The 27,422-nt window shown below is 36.9% G+C and overlaps 2 protein-coding genes and 1 pseudogene across 2 annotated transcripts; 2 read left to right on the forward strand and 1 right to left on the reverse strand.

The window, feature by feature from the left end:
* Window positions 1-422: 422 nt before the first annotated feature.
* LOC120224922 (olfactory receptor 51L1) lies at window positions 423-1,385 on the reverse strand. Its single transcript, XM_039223163.1, has one exon. The coding sequence runs from the start codon at window positions 1,383-1,385 to the stop codon at window positions 423-425; it is 963 nt and encodes a 320-aa protein (XP_039079094.1).
* Window positions 1,386-18,705: 17,320 nt separating this feature from the next.
* LOC120224943 (olfactory receptor 51A4-like) lies at window positions 18,706-19,647 on the forward strand. The gene has a single exon (XM_039223182.1). The coding sequence runs from the start codon at window positions 18,706-18,708 to the stop codon at window positions 19,645-19,647; it is 942 nt and encodes a 313-aa protein (XP_039079113.1).
* A 5,624-nt stretch (window positions 19,648-25,271) lies between these two features.
* On the forward strand, window positions 25,272-26,208 carry LOC120224923 (annotated as a pseudogene).
* The last annotated feature ends 1,214 nt before the right edge of the window (window positions 26,209-27,422 follow it).

The following is a 27,422-nucleotide window of genomic DNA, read 5'->3' on the forward strand; positions in this document are numbered from 1 at the left end:
TATTTCATAAATAAATATGAAACTTGGCATGAAAAACACAATATGGGCAGATGAGAGACAGAGATTGATTTCTTGTTCATAAACATGAGAAACTATATAAACAGTTGTATTTCATAAAGTTTTTGCTGTTATTGTCATTCATACTAATAATTTAACAATATTAACAAAATTATATAGTTTTCAAAAGAATCTTTTTTACACACATTGTCGCTTATAAGTCATAATTATTTTGGGGATAGAAAAGAACACACTTAGTTTGGCTATGAAAACCCTGAATCATGATGATTAACTGAGGTTACATATCTAGGAAGTGAAAGAATTATAGATTTAACCAGATGATCATGTTCCAAATATTTTACTTCTCTTCTACTCAGATAGTTGCCTCAAGATTTTTAATGGGAAAACTTTAGGATAGAGGTTATTTAACGCCCCCTGCATAGTCCAAATTTGCGAAGAATTCTTAAACGAATCTGCTTTGTTCTGATGCTGTAGACAATAGGGTTAAGCACTGGTGGGGAAAGCAGGTAAATATCGGCCATGATGATGTGAACTCTGGGAGACAGATGTTTCCCAAAACGATGGACCATTGACACCCCAATAACTGGCACAAAGAAAATGAGCACAACACAGATATGGGATACACATGTGTTGAGTGCCTTCAGCCGCTCTTCGTGAGATGCAATGCCCAGCACAGCATTCAGAATCAGGACATAAGAAAGAAGTATGCAGACTGAATCCGCACCCAGTGTGGTGATGACTACACACAGCCCATAGACACTGCTGATCCTAGCATCTGAACAAGATAATTTCAGAACATCTTGGTGCAAACAGAAGGCATGGGAAAGGGCGTTGACATGGCAGTAGTGATAACGTCTCAGTAGCAAAGGTGTAGGAAGTACAACTCCCATGCTTCTTAGCAAGCAGGCCAAACCAATCTTGCCGATTACACTGTTGTTAAGGATGGTGACATAGTGCAGTGGACGGCAGATAGCAACAAAACGGTCAAAGGCCATGGCCAACAGCACCGAAGACTCCAGGAATGTGAATGTGTGGATGAAAAAGAGCTGAGCATAGCAAGCACTTGCCTGGATCTGTGGAGCATCCAGCCATAACACAGCAAGCATGGTGGGAAGTGTGGACATGGACATACCTAGGTCAGTCAGGGCCAAGATGGAAAGGAAGTAGTACATGGGCTGATGGAGTGATGACTCTATCCAAATGACAGAGAGGATGGTAACATTACCAATAAATGCTACCAAGTATGCAAGACAGAATGGGACTGAGAACCAAGAATGGACACACTCCAATCCAGGAAATCCCCTCAAAATAAATACAGGCTCCATGGTGTTATTGTTATTCCAGACGACCATGGTGACCCTTGGCATATGGTGAAGAATCTTTTTCTGCTAGCCTTTTTTATCCCTCAAAGTTATCCCTTGTGAACATAAGCAGTGTGATCTGTGTACAATGTATCTTTCCTGTAACCTTACAGAGAAAAGAAGGAGGTACCTCTTATGGTTCCTACATAAGAAACAATTCCCAGTATCAAAGAGCACTAAATTCCAGAACAAAAGTATGTACCACACAACTCTGGTCATCTCTGACAAGAACTCTTTTGAATTTGCACCGAGGACACTAAAAATGGAAGCAGCAAAAGAGGAAATAAAGAAATCGTTACCAAGCATCACAAAAATGAAAATGGAGAAAACCCAGAGTAAATGTCTATGGATTTGCATAAGCTTCCTGTCAGTGATGTTCTTGAGTTAATCATTTGTTGTTTCTAGCCTATCGCTTAATTCACAGCAACTAAATTGTACCCAGGGACTCAACATAATTTCCCTTCATATTTCTTTTTATTCAATGCTTTATAGTACTTAAAAATTGAGCATATCTCATATTTTAATAATAAAAAATAAATACCACATTGTATAAAAAGGGCAAATGAAAAAGAGTAAAGTTCATAATCCTAGCACACCTTCATATCTTTTAGCTCTTTAATATAGCAATTTTTCCTTAACTGAAACTCCTCACAGTAATGGGGAAAATATATATTATGATAAATATATCACAATGGTCACAATAAACTATTAAAGCTCTTCCTGTATATTTAAATCAGATATCTGTAATAATGGGTAGCATCCACTTCATTTCTGTTTATCATTTCTTGCTTCTTTTTCTCAAAATGATACTTATAATTACATTTTTAAAAATATTCAACCTGGGGCACTTGAGTGGCCCAGTCGGTTAAGTATCCAACTCTTGATCTCTGCTCAGGTCATGATCTCAAGGTTCATGGGTTCAAGCCCCGCATCAGGCTTCACACTGACAGTGTGGAGACTGCTTGGGATTCTTTCTCTCTCTGCCCCTCCCCCTCTTGTGCGCTCTCTGTCTCTCTCTCAAAAAATAAACATTAAAAAATAAAATAAGTTATTAAAAAGATTTTCAACCTAAATATTAGTTTTTCCAGTTTTATGACTCATTTGCACCTACCTGCATGAATCCATAGCAATCCCAGAAGTGTAGCCTTTACATGCACCATCAGTGCCGTTTAGAAACAATCAGTTTCTTTTTCATTTTTCAAAATAGAATTCTAATGTCTGGTTTTACTCTCCCTGAACAATCTTCACTGTAATTACCTCTGCTGATACCGGCCTTAGTACTCCCCTGGTTGATGGCATTGGGCACAGCTAAGCCCTATGCAAATCTTTGCCCCTTTAGTTCTCTGGATCCTTATTTTAAGCCTGTCTAATGCCATTGACTGTCCCTGAGAAAATTCTTCACTTACCCTGCCTTTTAAAGTCAGACATCTCTGCTGCAATGTCTCAGCATCTCCCTCATCCTTCCTTAGAGACACATAGTCTCTGAACTCTAAAACGTCTAACACAGATTTCAGCCCTGGCCTGAAGTGAAGATCTTTCCAAATGTAGCCCTAGACTGATCATTGGTTCACTAATCTTTTATTGTCTGTATTTTGTTTCATAAAAAAATCTTTTTTTTTAAAACTTTCCCCCTCTTGACTGATTCTGATCTCCATTTTATAGTGTGAACACTGAACAATCTGCCATTCCCGAGAAGACTTTAGCTTAGAATCTACAGCTGAGAAACAAAAGGAAACACCAAGCCATCCTCTCCATGTAATAAGACAGATTTGTCATTCTCTCCTTTTTCCCCCAAGTCCAGGCACCCAATCACCTAGGAGTAGGGCACCTCCCTAGTCCTCTTCTCCAGCCCCAAGTAGTCCAAACTGAGCTTTCCCTGGGGCCTTTGTCTTGGAGAAAGTAGTCAGCAACTCTCCCTGCTCTGTATCTACCAGGTGGAATACCAGCTCCATACATTTCTTTTTCTTTACCTCCAAGGAACATTTTTCTCTCTAGTCTTCAAAATCTACTAAAGTCCCTAGGTGACTTTCTTTTTTCTTCTCCATCACTCAGACATCTTTGTTCTAATTTTTGTTCTAAAGCTGAGCTCATAAAAACACTCCAGACATTAACGTTGAAGGTAGTGCGTGTAGGCCTGCTCACACAACAAAGAAATTGTGCTGAGGCCAAAAAAGAAAACTAGTTTACTTTAACCTATCCTGGGAAATTAGTGTATGCTTTATCTTTCAACCTTGATATAAATCACATTTTCTTTAATTCTCAGAGAAGTTACAGAAAATAAAGTGGCTCTCTGGTCTTTAGACATATCTTTCTCCCTTATCTGAGCTTCTAAATTCAAATTGCACAGTTTAGAAAATCAGCTGTGGGGCCATGCATAGATGTAAAGCTGGGTCAGGCAGGAAGATCCCTATTTGTGATCTTTCTCATCCTTCTCTTGTGAGAGTATCTGCCATATCTTTCACTTTTTCTCATCCCTTTATAGTTGTCCTTTCTCTGTTCATTTTCTTATGACTCCATGGCATTAGCAATGATTCTTTAGGGCTCTTGATTTATTTTAACACAATGTAATCATTGCTAATTGAAAAAGAAATGTTCAGAAGAGGCTGAGACTGATGTCAAGTCATAAAAAGACTCGCATCACATACTCACATATTCCAAGTAATTAAGGGAGAGCCACTGAGGATAAGAACACCATTTTATCTCTGTGGTCTTACCTGTAGTCCTCAAAAACTGCCTTCTGCCCACTGACTAGCCTATCTTAAAATTGTTGAGAAAAGACATTATGACATTACCACAGTTCTATATGTCATACATTTCAAACTGTTTGCTTCTAAAGAAAACGAAACCTACTTTCCCCTCCTGCATAAACTGTGCATTGTCCTAATGATTTTAATCTTTTAGGCTTTTGAATAGTAACGCACACTGTGCTCAAATCTACCTGCTGTTTATTTGTAATTAAAAAATCGACACTTACCGGGGCGCCTGGGTGGTTTAGTCGGTTAAGCGTCCGACTTTCGCTCAGGTCATGATCTCGCGGTTCGTGGGTTCGAGCCCCGCGTCGGGCTCTGTGCTGACTGCCAGCTCAGAGCCTGGAACCTGTTTCAGTCTGTGACTCTCTCTCTCTCTGACCCTCCCCTGCTCACGCTGTCTCTCTCTCCTAGAAATAAATAAGACATTTAAAAAATAAATAAATAAAAATAAATAAAAAATCGACCCTTACCTGAAATTTACACATAAGGCAATTACATCAATATGAATGTGTAATCATGCAACCAGTAGCCGGTTTCCCAAAGTATCCAGTTTCATTCGGTCTTTCTCTGCCTAAACTTTCCTACATTGTAGGTAAAGTCATATCCTCTGGTTCTATCTCTCTCTGCCACTTAATTTACTTTCTAAACATTTTTATCCTGTCTAACCTGTTCCCTGCTGCCATTTTCTTCTATTTTGTTTCACCTAAATTTGTGCCTTTTCACCATGTAACTTTCTTTTTTTTTTCAGTCCTTTCATTGCCTCTGTCTTCTCATTTCTCTGCTTTTAGTTCTGGATCTTGGTTTATCCCTCATCTGAAAAGAGCTCCCATCTCTATCTGAACGGCACACGCATACTGATTACAGATGCCACAGTTTTGATATTCCATGAACCTCAGGTCCTGAAAACCTTTGATTCCATGAATAGTGAGGCTTCAATATTTCCATCTCTCTATAAATACTTCTGATTTCTCCTAGGATAGAAAACTAGGGCTTGGTGTCAGAGTCTGATGGGTCTCTGGAGATGAAATTAATATAATCAATCTTTAAACACAGCTGTGCCAAGAGCATATGATTATGATCCTAGAAATTGTCTAAATGGGTTTTTACCTCTATCCACCATCCCCAGTCCTTTCCTTCAACTGTTAACAGTTTTCTCTTTTGGAGTGAGCATAAGAATGAATGCATGGTAACTATTCTAACCCAGAAGAATACTGAAACTGCACTTTCATTAGGGATGTCCATAGAGAGCTGTGGTAATTAAATCCAAAGAGACCCCTCTGTTACAAGGTATTTACAGCTTCTCACTGGACAGGATACTCATCAGTTATGTACTTAATAATCACAGCAGGGTTCAAGTCTCCATACTAACTTCTGTAAAGGCAAAAATCATTATCTGGTTCATCACTACTTCCACTGTGATTAGTCTGGAGCACGGCTTCCCAGTACATTCCTTTTCTTAGCTTATCAACTTGTCTGCATTTACTTATAAATTTTATAGGCAGCTTATCAATTTCCACCAAGATATATGTTATGAATTTCATTGTTAATGTATCAAATCTGGACATCAATTTTGGGAGAATTAAAATTTTTAGGTTGTCAGGTCTTCCAATCCAAGAACACAGACCTCAGTTAATTAAGATCTTTATTTATTCTCAATATTGTTTTAAACTTTTAAAATAAGAGCTATTATATATCTTATGTTGTATTTATTCCTAAGTATTTGATATTAATTTATGCTAATATGAATAGCATTTATAAGTTAATATAGCACTGTTTCTAAATCCTCAGTACTGATATATAAAGAGCAATTTATTTTTGGTCTTTTGCCTGAGAAACTGCTAAGCTTATTTTTATTTATAAGCAATCTGTATAATTTTTAGGACTTATTTTGTATCAATTACACCATCATAAGTGACGCTAGCTTCTTTCTCCCTTATTTCCAATTTTTATATCTCTTATTATATTTGTTAATGTTGTGTGTGCTGGGCTCAGCCTATTATTGATACCAATGTTGTGTTTGGCCCTTTGTTTTTCTTATGTTGACTGCAAGAAACCCTCAGCAAGAACCATTAGGAAACTTTGAAGAGAAAAAAAGATTTATTACTTATAGGACCTGCAAGTTACATGGTACATCTAGGGTCACATGGCAGGGTTGTGGGATGAGGGTTGGGGGAAGGGAGAGAGCCCGCTCCTGCTCATGGGCTTGGGGTTCTTCTTTTATTGAGGTCAAGGCTAAGGGCCTAGCATTTCATAGGCTCACTCTTTATTGGTGAATTTAAAATGTAAGGGAAGGGAAGCAAAAATAATATAAAAGCAGGGAGGGGAGAAAAACATAAGAGACTCTTAAATACAGAGAACAGAGGGTTACTGGATGGGTTGTGGGTGGGGGGATGAGCTAAATGGGTAAGGGGCATTAAAAAAATCTACTCCTGAGATCATTGTTGCAGTATATGCTAACTAATTTGGATGTAAATTTAAAAAATAAATTAAGAAATTTGGAAAATAAATAAATAAAATAAAAAATAAAATGACACACAAGAGCTGGAATTTATATAGAGAGGGAAGACAAAAAGCACATGACCCAAATGGTCAGTTATCTATGGAGCCTCAAAGGGAAGGGAGTTGGTTTGGGTCGTTGGTTTAGTTGGTTAGGTGGCCTGGCTCTTGATGCAGGTGTGTGGCTTGCAGTATGTTTCCCTGAAACAGCCATCTCTGAAGTGGATGCCTATTTGAAGTGGAGGCTGGGACAAAGCTTCAGGTGTCAGTCACTTGCATTACAGAAAGGAGAAACCAACTGTCTGGGCTTATACTAAAATTGATTTATTGTACCAGTTAAGACCTTTCATGCAGTTTTGAGCAGAAGTAATAAAAATGATATTTTCCCTTAGTTGCTCTCACAGATAATATTCTCTACATTTCATCATTAATGTGTGTTTGCCAGGATTCTTTTTGTAACTACCTTTATCAGAGAACATGTTACTTTCTATTGTTCATTTGATTAAAGGTTTTTGCAAGAAAAGATGCTGAATTTCAAAAATTATTTTCTGTGTCTGTTAAGATTTATGATTTTTATGATTCATATTATTTTCCCTCATTATCCTATTGATGTGATTAATTATATTGATTGATTTTTATTTTTTAAATTTTTATTTGGCGGGGGGTATGGGAGGGGGCTAGAGAATCCAAAGCACAGTCTGTGCTGACAGCAGAGAGCCTGCAGTGGGGCTCAAATTCACAAACCATGACGGGAGCCAAAGTCAGATGTTTAACTGACTGAGCCATGCAGGCACCCCTATATTGACTGATTTTTAAATATCAACTTTACATTTCTGGAATAAACCCAAATTGGACATATTACTTTACCTTCCCATATTTTTTAAAATGTTTATTTATTGTGAGGGTGTGAAGATGGTGCCAGCCATGATCTTAGCATAATACCAGGTTCACAGTTTAATTAAACTTTAGCCTGGTGGCAAGATGTGATAGAAACCAGAGGTCTGGGCCTTAGGCCTACAGTTAAAACAAAAATCAAATGAGAGGTGTTAAGGATGGAAATTGAGGGTCATGTAAGAACTTGTAAACACAGGCCATTATTGAAGGTCTATTATAAGTCTGTATTTTATGTTTTTGGTAAATATTATAACAATTTGACAGGTTAAAAGATGGGACTCAAAAGTAAGAGATGATACACTAGTGTCATGCAGTTAAGGTATAGATAAAGTTAGTTTCAAATTTAACACCGAAATGTTCCATCAACAAGGATGAACAAAATTATATATAGATATTAGATAGAGAGACAGACAGACAGACAGACAGAGAGATGGCAGACCACTACCCAACAACAAGGAACCAATTGCACATACAATAAAACAGGCAACATCGAAAGTATTGCTTTGAGTTAAAGGTGTGTGATAATTATTGTTACTTTCTGGTTACATTTATGTGAAGTTCAAGAACTAATTTATGGAGAGAAACCAGAGCAGGGATTTCCTCTGTGGAAGGGAGAGAGGATTGATGGTAAAACACACAAGAGAACTTCTTGACTGATGATATCTGCTATTTCTTGACTAGAATCTGGGTAATACAAATGGATTCACTTTTCAAAACTCACTAAAGTATATACTTAGTTATTTGTGCATTTACCAGATGCTAATTATACCTCCTTAAAAGTAAGTATTATTTAGTTAAATAAACAAAAAAATTGTAGATCAATAAAATACCAGGTGTTACGCCCATTTCATCAGGAAGGATATGGAACTATAATATAAATGGTAATGTATGTGGCCAAATGAGCATATGTTTAAAATAAATTTGTTGACTTTTTTAAATGTAGGAATGGTATAAACTAGTTTACATTCTAAAAGAAGGAAGTTATATTCTAAAGATACAGGTAAATAAATAATGTATAATCCACCATAAGAATTAATAAGATTAGAGGTATTTGTGGTAAACTTAAAAAAGAGAATATTTTAAATCTGAAAAAGGCAAGGTGGAATTAAGACTGCCTACGGACCAAAAGTGTTTATGGTTAAATATGTATAACATAAAGACAGCTTATTCATTATAGCCTCTTTCAAGTTAGTAACATATGACTTTGTTCACTGAAAGCTCACAGTGCCATTAGCTTTATTTAATCTTTATCTCCAAGATGAATAAACTAAGATTTAGGAAATACCACAAACCTCTTCATAGAAATGCATAAGATTCACATCTCTACCTGGTTAACTCTAAAGCAGACTTTATTCAATGAGGCATGCCGCTTATCTTTACTGGCAGATATCCATCATTATACCATCAACGCATCCTTAATGTTCCTTCAACCAGAATAAATTCACAAACCTTGGAGCCTAAGCTCAGGGGAGTCACAATGATAGAAATAATGTCTAAGTGTTAAAAGTTACTAGAAGTTTTCTAAAACCCAATGTAACACTGAAAAAAAAAAAAGAGAGAAACAATACCCTTTTCTGAATCTCTTGTGTCTCCTCAGTTACCCTGAAATCTCTTCTTTTAACCTCTCCCATTCATCAATCCCTGAAATGTTCCTACATGCCCCTTGTAAATTCTTCTCTTTTCTTCATCCCTAGTTACTTCATTACTCACCTGTCTCTCAAAAATTGCTGGTTGGAGTGTGGCTTCTCCATTTAGGCTAGACTTCTCCAGGAAGTTAGAAGTCAGGTCCTGACCCTTGATGGGACACAATCAGAGTCCCCCATAAAGAGTAGTTCTTCAGTTACTATTATTTGCCCTTAAAATTCTGGTGCAGAATTGTTAATAAATGAAATCTCCCTATGTTTACAGGCTCATAGATGACACTGTAGATTCATTAGGTAAAGGGACTTTTTCAATTTGCATTGATAAATGTAGCACAGTCTTTGGAACCTAGAAGGAACTCATTATTTATTAGACGAATAAAAGTGTTCATTGAAAGAATCTCATACCTACTAATGATATTAGAAGTTGTTTGTGTCTATTTTGCTAGTGGTAAATGTTAACAGGTTTCTCAACCTAAGGCAGATAAAAACTATAATAATTTATTGAGTACATTTGCTATGTCAAACATGTACTATCTTGCTTCACTGACACAATCATTTGAGAGGTAGGAGTTTTATTACTTTCATTTTAGAGTTAAGGAATTATTTGGCCATGACTTAGACAGTCATAATACTCAAAGTGATATGTGGAATTTATTTAAAAAAAAAAAAAAAAAAGAGTGTCTGTTGGGAGCCATTCTGAGCCCACTAGTCGAGAAAACTTCTGATGAGGTTAAAGCAAGTTTTCACGGTCTCTTGACAATAAGATGATGACCGATATCCACCCCCACTCAATTATTTCTGCTTTAGCACTGACCCCTAAGGTACCTTGTTGATCAATATTGGGAGTGACTTGTCCTCTTATTCTGGCCCTGGTATGATGATTGCACCTTGTGAAGGAACTTATTGTGGGAACTTCTTTTTATTATGGGAACAGACATCATGTCTTCAGAAGGTCCTGTTTCCCTCTATACTTTCCCTTGAGCTATAAACAGGCTAATGACCCTTAGTCATAAAAGATTGACTTTTACATGTACAATTCTGTTTCTACCATTGTGTTAGTCCAGGATGTTCATACAGCTCAACATGTAAATCAACTAACCAAAAATGTCTCTCATGCCCTAGCTATTCAAGAAATCATAAAACTAGACACAAAGGTAAATGCCCTCGAAGAGGCTATTCTATGTATTGGAAATGAGCTAAACTCTTTAAAGGTATGGTTGGCTCTGCAGTGCCGTAAAGAATATAACTGGAAAATCAAGTCTTGCCCAGAGACAAAGAGCCTCCGACAAGTGTCTTACTCTGAAGGCAGAACCATTGATCACTGAAGTGGACTACCAATTTCTTTTTTTTTAAATAGTTTTTAATGCTTATTTATTTTTGAGAAAGAGAGAGAGAGGGAGTGGCAGATAAAGAGGGAGACACAGAATCCGAAGCAGGTTCCAGGCTCTGAGCTGTCAGTACAGAGCCCCATGCAGGGCTCAAACTTGCCAACAGTGAGACAATGACCTGAACCGAAATCAGACATTTAACCAACTGAGCCATCCAGATGCCAATTTTAAAGAGATTGTTCCATCACTTGTGGTGTGACACATCTCAGTGATGCTGTTTCTGGTGCTCCCCGGGCACACCTTGCAGTCTAACAGGACAGGCTCCGATGAGAGGCCCCTTGTAAGACCTACCCATTTCTCAAGTAAACTGAGTGCTGGGTGCTAAGACCTAGCTTACCTAAGAAACTAAATGAGTAACTTATTAACAAGATCACATGCTAAGTCACAAAAAAGTCTTAACAAATGTAAGAAGATTGAAACCATTCCAAGTATCTTTTCCAAACACAGTGTAACTAGAAATCAATAATGGAAACAAAACAGCAAAATTCATGAATACATGGAAATTAAATACACTCTTAAACAGTAAGTTAAAAAGGACATTTAAAAAGTTGTAAAATACTTCAGAGAAATGAAAACAAAAACATAACACATCACAACATATGAAATTCAAGAAAAGAAGTACTAAGAGGAAAGTTTGTAGAAATAAATCCCTATATTAAAAAAAGAAGAAAGCTCTCAAATAAATAACCTAAATTTACAACCCAAGGAACCAGGAAAAACAGAACAAACAAACAAACCTAAGCCCAATTTAGCAGATGGTTTCTGAGAAGACAGATATAATCCTTATCTTTGTTCACATATAGATAAGATATTTTGTTCCTTTGAGTGCTTTAGGACTTTTTCTTTATTTCTGATTTTTGTGGTTTGAAAATGATATGCCTATGTGTAGTTTTTTTGATATTTATCTTGCTTGATGTGCTCTGAACTTCGATCAGTGGCTTGGTGTCTGATGCGAATTTGATTTTAGACTTCTTTTTCTTAGTGTAGCTAAGGGTTTATCAATTCTGTTTCTATTTTCAAAGAAGCAATTCCTTATTTTATCAATTTTTAAATTATTTTCCTATTTTCCATTCATTTATTTGTGTTATAATCTTTATCATTTCAGGTTTTCCTAACATAGCATGGTTCCCAAGTTCATTTCTGCTAATGAGTCTCTGCTACAGTGAAGTGTGACTCCCTCTGTGCACTTTTCTGTCTCTCCAGTTCTGGGCACAAGGGTTTGTCTTGTGTTCTCAACTATTAGTGCTTCTACAAGAGTAGTTCATTTTTCAGTCACTTCAGTTTTTATTTGTTAGGATGGAGAAGCAATTTCCAAGCCCCTTACATGTGGAACCAGAAACCAGAAGTCCCTGCTCTTATGTTTGTATCGTTATTTTGAATTCTTTATTGACTATGCTAAGCAGTTGCACAATATGCTTATAGTTGTATTTGTTATTCAAAGAAATATAGGAGTGTGTCCTAACTCTTGACATACTAAAATTGGTGTATTTGTGTCCATGAAATTTCCTTCAGCTGACTATATTTTTACTTCCAAATTGTTTCTATTGTTTTGTTACCACAGAGAAACTTCTCATACTTTTTCTTTAAAAGTTGAAGATACACTGGGGCACCTGTGTGGCTCAGTCAGTTAACCATCCAACTTCTGCTCAGGTCATGATCTCCCAGTCCATGAGTTCGAGCCCCACATTGGGCTCTGTGATAACAGCTCAGAGCATGGAGCCTGCTTCGGATTCATGGTCTCCCTCTCTCTCTGCCCCTCCCCCACTCATGCTCTGTCTCTCAAAATTGAATAAAAATTAAAAAAAAATTTTTTAAATGAAAATATCTCTGCCCCTCCACCACTCATGCTCTGTGTCTCAAAAATGAATAAAAATTTTAAAAAAAATTTTTTAAATGAAAATATCCAAATAATAGTCTTAATTTTATACTATGGACATATACATAGTACATAATTATTGCATACCCATTTTATTTGCATAACTACTTAAATGTTCTTCAGTTTTCAATTAATTTTCTCTTCTCTTTGCATTATCTTCCCTTAATCACCTTCTTACATTGTTTTAAATTTTTCAGTGTAGTACAAATCTTAGATGTCCACTTTTTCCTCTAGATATTGCCCTATTAAAGCTCTTCCTAGTCTTTTTCCAAACTAGACTTGAAGCTTTCTAGCTTGCAGCACAAATGGCCTCCTGGGACTTGCTTTAATTACCTTATGGTTTCGCATTGCTTATTAGGCTTCATGTATTCTTCTTCTATTAATTCACTTAGTTTACTGGAAACCATCCTCAAGCAACTTCTTAGGTTATATTAATTACTCCTAAGTACTTAGAAAACATTAACCTCTTTGTCTTCTAAAATCTTGTCTAGCTATTGCAATATTTTACCCACATCTAATTATATTTGCTTTGCAGTCAAACTTATGTTATTTATAGATGTTTGTTTTTCTCTAATATCATTTATCATTCTAAATTTCACAATATGTTTAATATAGATTTTTAAAAATCCATAATTAGGGAACACTTAATCCAGGACGCCCATTAAACTGATGACATATGATCTCCTGGATTTTTTTTAATGTTTTCCATCCTCATATTTTGTTTTTGCTGGAGATGTTCTCATATGTTCCGTATAAACATTGAACCAAAGGCCTTTATATGTACCGTGACACCCTCCCCTCTCTCCCACAAAAGAATACAGGGTTCACAGGGGATGTTGTGTCTTCTGTCCTCACAACTGTGGACTCTGCAGGGTGAGAGGTAGCGACTGCCAAAGGCAGTGTAATCTTTGTTACCACTGCATGGAATTCAAATTTCTCTGTCCACTACTTCATTCTCTCCCCATAAGTTTTGAACCTGAGAGCCCTCTGAGTTTATTGTGTGCAATAAACGATGCACACAAATATTCACCTCAGTATTTGATTCAAAGAGAGCCCAACCTGCGATGCCATCACTAAAGACAAATACAAGTGACATAAGAGGAAAAATTATTTGCACACACATCAAAATAGAAGGCTATATTCTTTAATATAGAAAGCAGTCCCACAAACTAAACTAATTTTTTTTAAAAAAGACTGGCCTCTAGAAATAAATTCAAATGCTCTTGAATGAGAAAAGAAGACTAATAACATTTATTTTATAAGGTGCAAATTGCATTTATCAGCAGTAGCAAAACTGAATCTTGAAACTCAATTATAGGCACAAACATAATGACCTTGGAAAACAAAATGTGACACTCTTCCAGAATAGTCACATACAGACTTTAAAATTGCAGATGACAGGAATCAGTTCTGCTTGGTGCAGCAGGAGAGGCCTCCTAGGGCATTAAACATAAATGGCTAATTCATATGCATAATGGGAATTCAGTTGAATGTTCCTTGAGATAATTCATTTAAGGATTTGCCCTGGGGCTTTTTAATCCTTATGGGTAATTTCCTGAGTTCTCATCCCCCGAGGCCTTTGTTATGCTAAAAGAGTATCCAGGCAGATGGACTGGAACCACTGTCATAGATCAACCCTCGTTGTGCCTAACAATGGGATTTAGGTGACTTCATCCTGCGTTCTTCTCTTTTTTTGAACTTAAAGTATAAATGCAGTGGCCAACACCTTGGTAAGTACCTGAAAACCCTCATGATCTTATCAGTCAGTAACCATAAAATGTGTCTCTTATCTCTGGGAAGTTACCATGATTTTACCGTGTAATGTCTGCTTCATTCTCAGGATATAGTCAGCACCTGAAGCAGTCCCAGTGACACAGTCCTGACTTCACTGAAAATCACTCTACCTTTAACTTAAAGAACATGATAACCTTATTTAACAACTTCCATAAAATAGTAAACTTTATTCTAAACCCATCCTTTAAAGACATTATGGGGGCGCCTGGGTGGCTCAGTCAGTTAAGCGTCAGACTATGGCTCAGGTCATGATCTCATGGGTTCATGGGTTCGAGCCCTGCATTGGGCCCTGTGCTGACAGCCAGCTCAGAGCCTGGAGCCTGTTTCAGATTCTGTATCTCCCTCTCTCTCTGACCCTCCACTGCTCGTTCTCTCTCTCTTAGAAATAAATAAAACATTTAAAAAAAGACATTATATATCAGTTACTTAAACTGCATTTTTTACGTTTTTGCAAAGTACAGAATTGGATTGGGTAGACCCTTCTGAAATGAAAACAACTACTGGAAATGTTTCTGTGCAGTGTTTTACTTTCCTGTAGATTCTCTAAAAATGTTACACTTCAAAGCAAATAAAATGGCTCTTCCAGAGAGAGATAGCACTTTCTAAAGATACATATATAGATTCATTTAGGAGAAGTAGAAGTTGTAGTGAAGAATAAGTAATGTGCTTGTTAAGTGTTATTACTCCAGTTTTTTGATTTATCAATAAACAAGTTTATTCATGATGTTAGGAGAACTTATAAACATGAAGATAACTTCATGGGATTTGGTATGGAAAAATTAATAACTCAGACCCCAAAGTGTTTAAATTGATTGAAAGATTCAAAACTATTAAAGAGATTACTATATGTCAAAAACACTGCCAAGTTATTGACAACCTACGATGTTTGAGAAAATGTTTTCTAGATAGTATCTAGGAGAAAATTGAAAGAGGAGCAGAGTCCCCCATACAGCCAAAAAAGAGCTGCCTGGAGTGGGGGTGGAGACATTGGCAGGAAGGCTGATGTAGTAAAGACAGAAGTGGGTGAGTTCAACAGACAAGCCAGGCAGAAAAGGGACTTGGGCAGCAAAGCCAGCATTTCTCAAACATCCCACTTAGCTCAACAAGCTTGACAGTAAACGTGCTTTGATGCTATGTGTCCTAAAGGGAATGATACAATAACTATTTAACTGTGTGGTTGCACAGACCAAACAAACAAACTTCTTGCACAATACTTGTTGAAATAAAACTTCAGTTTTCATTAAACATTTATCTCACTCCTTTCAGATTAACATCAGAAGCAAGTTTAGGGAATTTGAAGACACTAGGTCTAACAGATAGCCCTCCATTGGTTGTGTGATTTGACACAACTGGATTAGTGTCTAGGCAGTACAGCTTATTCATTCCCTTACTATGAATTTTATGAGAGTTTGCCAAACCCTAAAGTGAACAATATCCAAACACCTGCCAGGTTTTTATCTTTATTAAAAAATGCATGTAATGTATTATATAGTGCAAAACTTCCTAGGCATTCCTTTCTAATTGTCTGTCTCCTAGACATCTCATTTTTCAGGGGGATAAATGTCACTACAAGGTTTATAGACAACCCAGAAATGGAAGTAGTTTGGACAGAGGAAAATAAATATGGGAAGTTGGATGTGGGGTTCAGCCTGGAAAACCCATTCAGAAGACAGTGAAAGATCATGAAGAAACAACAGCTTAGAGAGAACTGAGGGTGGATTATAATGATTAGTGTTTGAGATTGTAGAAGAGACATGTTGCAGGAAAAAAATAGTTAAGAAAATAAGGAACATGAGCTGTTAAGTATTTTCTATCATGACAATGGAATCATTGTGACAAAATGGTTAAAGATGTATGTAAAGATAAGAATGGAAGTACTAAGGAATGGCCTAACTTATTCAGATCTGAGAGACATTATCAAATTCTTTATGACAAAGATTGATGATGAAGCCTGCAATTAGCTGTAGTATATCACTGAATAAATTAGTACATTAACTCATTATCTTACAAAAAGCATGTGATCAAATAATTTGCAGAAAAATCTATTTTTCTTGAACATAAGCTCTAATAGGTTATATTTTTAAAATTGTATTGAAGTTTTGATGTAGAATTTTATTCAATATGGTATAGTGAATTGGGTATGTCAATTTCCTTTCTATGTTACACATGTAGTCATAATTTAAAAAATATAAAAATAATAAAAAGATATTGCCATTCTCCTTAGAGAGACAAATAGATAAAAAATATATAATAGTTGATAGATAGATGATAAATGATAGATAGATAGATGACGATAGGTGATAGATGATAGATAGATAGATAGATAGATAGATATGAGATGTCATGTAAAAACACATAATTGTGTGTTAAAGTTGAATCCACAAGCCAATGGCTCCTGGTCTAGAGGCATATTGTTGGTTGACAGCTCAGCATGTGCATGGGACTCAGCACAAGGGACAAGTCTGTTACCCTACTTGAGACATGAAGCTGTTAATCCACATGGAAAGTAGAAATAGGTGTTGTCATAGCCCAAATCTTCTCCCTATAACAAGGCAGATCTTGAGGTAGTTGAGGGTGGGAGATGGGAAGGGCAAAACTGTATTGGGCTCTCGTTTGAAACAATATCCTTTAACCATTATGAAAAGAGTACAGTTGACAAACTTAAAGAAGTGAGGAAGAGTCAATGCAACATCTAATCATGGGACATGAACAAAATAAATCATCAAACAAACAATGAAATTTTCACTTGAGGTGAGATTACAAGTAAAATTCTGAACCGTATATGAAGACTAACACTGAGAAAGAAACTCTACAATTTCAATAAAAACATTAACTGATGAGAAAGTAAAAACTAAAGCAATTTAAATTTTTTTTAATGTTTTTTATTTATTTCTGAGAGAGAGAGGAGGGACAGCATGAGCAGGGGAGGGTCAGAGAGAGAGGGAGACATAGAATCTGAAACAGGCTCCAGGCTCTGAGCTAGTTGTCAGCACAGAGCCCAACGCTGGGCTTGAACCCATGAACCACAAGATCATGACCTGAGCTGAAATTGGACACTCAACCAACTGATCCAACCAGGCACCCCAAAACTAAAGCAATTTAAAATAAAGTCTGAAGTAGCCATGCTTAAGATCATCAAAATTTGAAGGTGGCATAATAATAATAAAATGAATGAAAAATTATGGGGGGGTAGGTAGATATAAATTGAAAATACAAATATGAAATAGAAAAGAAAATACAGTAATTGAAATAAAATTCAATAGTTGGAATACATTTGAGACCAATAACAAATGAAAACAGAATTAATACATAAGAAGTCATACTGAAGAATTCACCAAAATGCAACAAAAACAAATGAAGGGTTTGAGGATACGAAGCAATCTAACTAGGAAGTTAGATTGAGAAGGTTCAGCAAATTCCAGTTAGATATATTTCAGTAGGGAAGGTTAAAACTTATAATGGCAGAAGATATTCAACATTGAAAAAATACATGACTTTTCAGGTTGAGAATACTGTTATAAGCAAAGTAAGTTGATTGCAAATCCCCACCTGTGTACCTCACATTGCACTGCAGAGAACAGCCTAAAGACCAGAGGAGGTGAGGACAATCTCAACTAAAAGAAATAAAAGATGGTGTGCCAGCAAGACACAGATGCACATGAGGAAGTCAGTGAAGGAGGTTTACTGAAGGATTTGTTTACAGAAGTGTACAGATGGCCAAAGGGGCAAAAGAAGATGAGGAGGCACTCAGGGCTCTATGATAAGAAGGGAGGAGCCAAAAAGAGAATGGCAAGCATAGACAGGCTTCTAACAGGCTTCTACAACAAAAATCTGCAGAGTTCCTCTATGCAACCAGTAATCATTATGAAAAATAGAAAAATAATAGAGAATAAATGATCTTATAAATAATGTCCACAACTGCATAAGGATTATAAATTTTGTTTTTTACAAAAGATGTAAAATCTTTGTGGAAGAAAATTACCAAATGTTTCTGAAAGATATAAAAGCAAATTGGAAGAGAGGAGAAAACCCATGTCTACATTAGAAGACATTGTATAAAAATATCTTACTTTATCTCTGTATGTGAATTAATTGAAATTTTAACAGTATGTAAAGTATGATATTTACCTAAAAAGTGAAAATATCAAGTTCTCCAACTGGAATAGAATTGTCTTAGTTGACCAATTGGTCCTTGTATAGAACTTACTACACCTATTATAACCTCTCTCTATTGTAAGGTTCAATTTTGATATAAATTTGTTTTCCTTTTCCCTCAGTTTTAGTTTTTAATTGGATATTGATGAATACATCTCTTCCTATGTTTCTGCATTTAGGTTTATATCTAAGAATTATGTTCATATCACTTGGATTCATAGTACCTCAATGATTACAACATGGTAGAGTCAGGGATCTGAGCCAGTCTATTTGCAATGCTACAAGGAGCCTGTGCCAAGCTTCTCATCTTGCTTCCCTCATTTACCTGGCATGTTCACCTTCAACAGGTCTGAAATTGAAATCTCTACCTTCTTCCTGATTGGGATCCCAGGGATGGAGCATGCCCACATTTGGGTCTCCATACCCATTTGCCTCATGTACCTCGTTGCCATCCTGGGGAACTGCACCATTCTGTTTTTCATAAAAACAGAACCATCTCTGCATGAACCCATGTACTATTTTCTCTCCATGTTGGCTCTCTCTGACCTAGGACTGTCCCTCTCTTCTCTCCCGACCATGCTAAGGATATTCTTGTTCAACGCTCCAGGAATTTCCCCTGATGCCTGCTTTGCCCAAGAATTTTTCATTCATGGATTCTCAGCTATGGAGTCATCAGTTCTTCTCATCATGTCCTTTGATCGATTTATTGCCATCTGCAACCCTCTGAGATACACCTCCATCCTGACCAGAGCCAGAGTCACCAAAATTGGGCTTGCTTTTGCTTTCAAAAATGTTTTGTTGATCCTCCCTTTCCCTTTCACTCTAAAACATCTAAGATACTGTAAGAAGACCCTCCTTTCCCATTCTTACTGCCTTCATCAGGATATCATGAAGCTGGCCTGCTCTGACAATAAGGTCAATGTTATCTATGGCTTATTTGTGGCTGTCACAGGCATCCTAGATCTAGGATTTATTTTCATGTCCTACATGATGATACTGAAAGCAGTACTGAGCATAGCATCACAGAAACAAAGGCTCAAAGTCCTCAACACCTGCGTTTCCCACATCTGTGCTGTGCTTATCTTCTATGTTCCCATTTTCTCCCTGGCTGTTATCTACCGGTTTGCCAAACACAGCTCCCCAATCATTAGGATCTTCATGGCTGATGTTTTCTTGTTGGTACCTCCATTGATGAACCCCATTGTATACTGTGTGAAGAGCCAACAGATAAGAAATATGGTTTTAGGGAAATTGTGTCAGAAACACAGCTGAAAAGGATGCTTAACCACAATGAAACCTCAATCAGTGAATGACACAGAACAAGCAGAATGAATCAATAAGGAATCATACCATATATTAATCGCTTTACAATATCATCTTTCAACATATTTATTAAGATTGAAGAATCAGCCTTGTAACTTTTTTGGGTAAAGATTTAAGATTAGGGCTCACATATAAATATAAAATGTATTCTAAATTTCCACTTTCACTTAGCTTTCTTTAACTAGCCTCATGAACACAATATATGTTTATCATTTTCATCATACTTAAAGTAATATTCTATATTCTCATTTGAGAATTAACAGTATACATTTATATAACAATTGGATAGTGATCAAAAGTGACAGAAGATTGCCTCTTCATTTAAAATAGTGCTCTCAGGGATACCTGGGTGACTCAGTTGTTTAAGGGTCCAACTCTTTATCCCAGCTCAGGTCATGATCTTGTGGGTTTGGGAGTTCAAACCTCGCATTGGGCTATGCACTAAGAGTGCAGAGCCTGCTTGGGATTCTCTCTCTCTCCTTCTCTCTCTCTCCCTTCCCTTCTCTCTCCCTCTCTGAATAAATAGATACACTTAATAAAATAATAAAATAATGCTCTCCAACTCAGAGTTTTCACTTTTATGAAATATGCCTATCCTCTCAGGAACTAAAATTGAAATGGACAATGATATATCGGCACACATAGAACCAATTAAAAAAAAAACAACAAACACATGCAGAGTTTACAAAAATATAAGAAGAATTTAATTCGTTCACCCATTTCATTTCTTTCAGTATTTCCTTTCAGAGCATTAAAATATCACTGTCTATGTTATGCAGCATAGAAAGTTTCCTGTCTTCCCAGTTTCTGTAGGGGTTCTACCTAATGTCATAACTCTTTATAATGTATATGATTTGTCTCTTTCCTAGGCAGGGATATACACCCTCATTAACACCAATTTCCAGGGGTGCATAAGTGGCTCAGTCAGTTAAGCATCTGACTCTTGATTTCGGCTCAGGTCATGATCTCACAGTCATGAGATGGAGGCCTGATTGGGGTCCACACACAGAGCTGCCTTAGGATTCTCTCTCTGTCCCCTGCCAATGAAAATGCGCTCTCTCTTTCAATCTCTCTCAAAAATAAATAAATATATAAACAAAATAAACAAACAAATAAACAAACAAAACAGGGTGTCTGGGTGGCTCAGTTGGGTAGGCGCTGAACTCTTGATTTTGGCTCAGATGATGACCTCACAGTCATGAGATTAAGCCCTATGTCAAGTTCCACTCAGGACACAGAGCCTGCTTGAGATTCTCTCTCCTTCTCCCTCTGCCCCTTTCTCCCACTATGCTCTCTCTCTAAAAATAAATAAATAAATAAATAAATAAATAAATAAATAAACAAACAAAAATACATTTAAAAGGACTACTTTTCAATAAAGGTAAAAATTATAGCTCTCACAATGGCATAAAATGGACATACATTAATGATCTAATTTAACTCATTTGTAATGAAAGAACCAGGCAAATAATACAACCAGATCAGAGGAGATCCCATATAAACAATATATTTATAGATAGGAATGTTGACATTATTTTGCAAATGAGTACAAATAGTCTTTTCCACTTTGTGGGACACGCCTATCAATGTTCCACCAGACAGAATTTATTTGCAGGCCTACCTACCTGAATTACTTTGTTGCTATTAGTATCTACAACTAACAGACAATAGCTGAAAATAGCTCAAAGGCATTGAAAATACCAAGTCCCCACATACCAGAATCAGATAACCCATCAGAACATGCTATAAAAAATGTAGCTTCCTAATGAAGCACACGTTTTCCTGTTTAGTCTCCCCTATTTTAAAGGAAATATAATTTCAGGGGCACCTGGGTGCCTCAGTCGGTTAAGCATCTGACTTTGGCTCAGGTCAATATCTCACAGTTTGTGAGTTGGAGCCCTGCATCAGGGCTCTGTGCTAACAGCTCAGAGCCTAGAGCCTACTTTGGATAATGTGTGCCCCTCTCTCTCTGCCCTTGACTTGCTCACAGTCTGTCTCTCTCTCTGTCTCTCATAAAGAAATAAACATTAAAAATTAAATTAAATATAATTTCAAAGAAAGATTATTCTTGATCAGGCTTTCATTAGATTTTATCTGATTATTTACCCATATGGAGAAGACTGATAATATACCAGAGGGGCTTTCTTAAGTTTGCAGTCCTAGAACTTTCCATACAGAATCAGATTAGATGTTTAAAAACTGCTATCATATGTTTTATGGAGGATAGGGAGCTATGACCAAGAAATTGTCTTCACCAAATTACTCCTTCAGGTAAGTATACATTTGGACAGTATTTTCTTTACTCAGACTCCCCAAACGTCCCAGGATCCTGTTCTGCCATGAAATTGACCTCCCTTACCAGTTTTATGGGCTATTCCTATAAGCCAAGTAACAGGGTGATTTACTTGAGAGGGCTTTGTCAGCATAGATTTTATACAGTCAAACTTAGTTCCCTAAGTCATGAGACATAGTTGATTAAATGAGCAACTTTTGCAAGTATGACATTCTAGGGAATGTTATTCTTGGTTGCATAACAATTCTCGAAATTATACCTTGGTAAAAAGAGGACAGGATCTTATTGCAAATACACTTTGGCAAATACACATTGTACGAAAAGCAAAGACACTTAGTAAGAGTTCCTAACTCTGAGTGAGAAATGAGAATAACAATGAGAATCAGCTATAACTTCAAAATGTTTCATTTCATTTTACAAAAGCAGAGTCTACTAGATCATGATTGGTTGGAAATAGCTTAAGAGAAAGAGAAAAATCCTCCTTGTATATTCAGAAAATAGAACAGAAGATGAAAACATCAACAATGTTCCAAACAACATAATAGGATGCTACCCATCAGTTCAGCTGGTCCTATGCAATGAACTCTTGTTCTGTTGAATCTTGGGTTAGCAATCTCATGAAGCTATCATCTATTGAATGAAAAGAGTCCTGGAAATCACAACCCAACCCACTAAAAGTTACCTAAGAGTCTATTCTTCGAAGTTTGAAGTACTAAGTGCAGGACTTTTCCACAAGCTCTGGCTGGGTCGTTTTCTATTGAAGATAAAAATCTGGACTTTGCTAACTGTAGAGCTTTCATGAATGCATCAGTGTCTAACAAAAACTATCTATTGTTTTAAGATATTTAAGCTAATGGAAGAGTGATACATTTATCTTAAAATGGTCATTGTTAATTTTACTTACACCGTCCAAATATAAAAAGTCTAGGGGCACCTGGGTGGCTCAGTCAGTTAGGCATCTGACTTCGGCTTAGGTCATAATCTCACGGTTTATGAGTTCAATCCCCGCATCGGGCTCTGTGCTGACAGCTTGGAGCCTGGAGCCTGCTTCAGATTCTGTGTCTCCCTCTCTTTCTACTCCTCCCTCTCTCACATTCTGTCTGAAAGAGACAGAGAAAGTCTTTACAAAGTAAAAAATTTTTAAAAATTAAAATTAAAAAAAAATAAAGTCTAATGAGAGTACATAGTACATATAATGCATCTGACAAGTTCATTTTTACAGTGAAAACGATACTCATATATAACATAATAATCATAGGAAATAATACACATAGTATACCAAGAATACACAAAGACTATTATATGAATAGCAAGTAAAGAGATTCAGTGACTCTAGCGTATGCCTAGAAATCTCTATGTTTATAAAATGCCACAGTGAAGTCTGAGTGCAGTTGAAAACTACCATATTTGAAAAATACTAGATGAATATTAAATGTTCAAAACCTTGTCAGTTTGTAGAAGGAAACACGCATAAGTTTAAGGGGGTAAGGTGTAGTGAAGGAGGCAGACACATAAAGGCATAGTTATCTGACACTGCGAAACTGTTCTACAAGCATTCACGTGAAGCTCTTGATCTTTGATGACAGGAGCTTATTCCGCCAGAGGGGGCAGAGGAGGCCTAAGGGGTGTTCTGCTCAAAGGAATAATTCATATCATTTACAAGGGTTGGGATCACTCCCCTGGGTTCTTGTGGTTTCACCTCCAGGGCTTTTTCTTTTTCTCTGGGTACAGCCTGCTGAGCTGGAACCTCCAATGTTTTCTGGGCCAATAGGAAAACAGCAGGAAGGCAGGACTAGACTATGCAGGTCAGAAGGGACTGTTGTGCCCACACAGCATTGGAATTCTGTTAACTGCATGCCACCTCCGTTTCCTCTTTATTCTGCCATGTGGGTCCTACCACTTACCGGTAAGTTTCCCAATGTTCGTAGCTGACTCTTGCCGTTGTACCAGCTCAAGCAAAAATTTCACACAGTACCTGGCTGGTTGTGGTTGCCAAGTCATTAGGATCAATGCCATTACCCTAACCCTCTACACAAAGTCCAATAATTCTGTAAATGCATGGTGGAAGTCCAGAGTCCTGCTGAATGATAGCAATCAGCCAAGTCTAGGCCAGAATCACCGACCCGGCACAGAGAGAAATTCAAAGGCAGGTACTTGAACCTGGCTGGCTGTGGGGTTTGCTGAATGGTAGTTCTTACCTCACTGGTTAGTATAGGCTGTTTCTGGGTGCAGATATGCAAGACCACTGAGTTTGCAAGGGCATCAGTGAGAAGGCAGTAGGGACCACAAGAGTTACTTGCTGCATTGTCTATCCTAACTCAACATGCTTCTTTATAGGCTTAAATATCTCTTTACGTTTTTTCTCTCTAGATGAACAGAAAGGAACCTTACAATTCTAACAAATAACTGAGTTCACGGATTTTAAGTAATGGTATGAAGGTGGGTTTTGTATAAAATTCATGTTATCACTTAGTTTACACATGTAATTAAATTTATAAATTTAATTTATACATGCTTTGAGGGTATATCTTTTCATTCATTTAGTGTACATCAATATGATATCTGCTTATATGAGATTCTATGAAGCCAGAGGGAGAACAAAGGGCAGCAGGGATATCACAGAGAGCACAAACCCAGATGACAAAAACTTAACCACGTAAGGTTCCTTCTAAGACATTTATTGTTTTAGCTCTTTTTTGACTTAGCCCTAGAGTGTATTTTGAGATAATATTTGTATAAAATGTGAGATACGGGTCTATCTTCATTCTTTTAGATGTGGATGTTAACCCTTGCTAGCCCCATTTTTTTAAAGAAAACTGTTTTTAAAAATTAATATTCACTTATAACTATAAATGCAATTATACTAAGTGATGTTCTTCTTTCATCCTATATTTCTCCAAACAATTTTCAAACTTAAAGGCATAACAATCCTTAAAAACATTGCTATAGAGGCTGAGAATTTACTGCTTCCTTCTTGTATGATGAGACCAGGAAAGGCATTTGAAATATTTGAAATATCTATCTGCTAGCAATTACTTGTGCATATTAATATATATTCATGTTTCTTTTTATATCCTATTTATATGGGTCCTGCCATTACTCCTACTAATATAAAATATGTTGTTTTAGTCCAAGAATACTTATAGAAAAAAAGAAAAAAAAAGCTGCAATCCTAAATTTCACACCAACATGTAAAGCATATATATTTGAGCTAGGCTATTTAGGCCATTTCAGGAAGGCTCTTTTGGGATTTAGATTATGAGCCTCTCACATTCCTGCAATGTCAGTCTTTAACATCTCTGAAGTGGAAATCTCTACCTTCTTCCTCATTGGTATCCCAGGCATGGAGCACCCTCACATTTGGGTCTCCATCCCCATTTGCCTCATGTGCCTCCTTGCCATCCTGGGGAACTGCACCATCCTCTTTTTCACAAAAGCAGAGACCCCTCTGCATGAGCCTATGTGTTACTTCCTCTCCATGCTGGCCTTTTCTGACCTGGGACTGTCCATCCCCTCCCTTCCAACCATGCTGAGAATCTTCTTGTTCAATGCCACTGGAATTTCCCCAATGCCTGCTTTGCCCAAGAGTTTTTCATTCATTCTCAGCTATGGAGTCATCAGTTCTTTTCATCATGTCCATTGACTGATTCATAGCCATCTACAGCCCTCTGATATACACCTCCATCCTGACCAGTGCCAGAGTCTTTAAAATTGGCCTCATATTTGCTGTAGTATGTATTATGTTTGTACTTCCTTTCCCCTTTATTTTAAAGAGGCTGAAATTCTGTATGAAAAGCCTTCTATCCAACTCATACTGCCTCCACCAGGATGTCATGAAGCTGGCCTGTTCTGACAACAAAATCAATGTTATCTATGGACTGTTTGTGGCTCTTACATCCTTATTATACTAGGGGTACATTTCTGTGTCTTACATGTTGATCTTGAAACTTGTTCTGGGCATTGCCTCACACAAGGGCCACCTCAAGGTCCTCAACACTTGCATCTCCCATATCTGTGCTGTGTTCATCTTCTATATGCCTATCATCACCTTGACTGCCCTTCACCACTTTGCTAAAAATGTTTCCCCAGTCTTTAGGGTCATTATAGCTGATATCTTCCTTCTGGTACCCCCTCAAATGAATCCCATTGTGTACTCAGTGAAGAGTCAGCAGATTAGAAATTGGATCCTGGCAAAACTGTGTGATAAACAAGGTTGATGAGCAATGTCAGCCGCAATGAAACTCAGCAATTTCTGAACAACTGTAGGAACTTGAAGATAGTAATGACAGAATAGAGACTGAACACAAAGGTGCACCTACTGTACTAAGTAGACCATCAAATGTCAAGTTATTGATTGGATTAAGCAGCAACACAATCTAGATAAGATGTTTTAGGAGTTAGGTTTGCGGTTATATCTTCTTACACCTAATTGCCCCACTTCTTTTCTAATTGTTATTTCTCTATGCAATCACCTATCTATCAACCTTAATAGCAGTGCAGTCCTAAGTAAGATTTAAAAGATTTTTAAAATACAATTCTAAATAAAAATAGAAAAAAAATAAAATAACACATCCACAGCTTTAAATATCACAGGCATGATCAGCAGTGACTAAAATATGCTAGAAGACTGGGTGATAGGCATGGAGGAGGACACTTGTGGGGATGAGCACTGGGTGTTATATGGAAACCAACTTGACAATAAACTATTTAAAAAAATTTTTTAATGTGCTGGAAGATTAAGCTTACATACTCACCCACATACAGAATCAGCAACTCCTCCTGAATATCTAGTGTGTGTGTGTGTGTGTGTGTGTGTGTGTTTGTGTGTGTGTGTGATCAGCAATTCATATAATCTATTAAAAGTTCCTCTGCCCTATAGGACTATGAGATGTGTTCAGAGAAGTAAGGCTCACATACATAAAATGATTTATATTAATTCAAAAAATAGATAAACAAATATTTCACTTATTTATAATTTCTTTTTTTTTAATTTGTAATATTTATTTATTTTTGAGAGAGAGAGACAGAGTGCAAGGGGGAGGGGCAGAGAAAGAAGGAGACACAGAATCTGAAGCAGGCTTCAAGCTCTAGGCTCCGAGCCATCAGCACAGAGCCAGACACAGGGCTTGAATCCACAGGCCGCAAGATCATGACCTGAGCTGAAGTCAGACGCTTAACCAACTGAGCCACCCAGGTGCCCCATTCACTTATTTATATTTTTGATAGTTTGCAATAGACTCCATAAATAACCTCCTTTAAGTGTATATTTGGGTTAACTATGATTCATCTAAGTTTGCATAACATTCTTTGTTTACTACTGTTATATTAAACAGCAGTACTTTAAAATTTTTAAATTTAAATTTTTAAACAGTATTCTAAATTTGTTTTCAATTGTCTATATTCTTAGTCAATGTATGAGTGACTTAAGCGG

The sequence above is a fragment of the Hyaena hyaena genome, unplaced genomic scaffold, assembly GCF_003009895.1.
Source record: "Hyaena hyaena isolate Hyena2069 unplaced genomic scaffold, ASM300989v1 scaffold_1310, whole genome shotgun sequence".
Classification (NCBI taxonomy): Eukaryota; Metazoa; Chordata; class Mammalia; order Carnivora; family Hyaenidae; genus Hyaena; species Hyaena hyaena.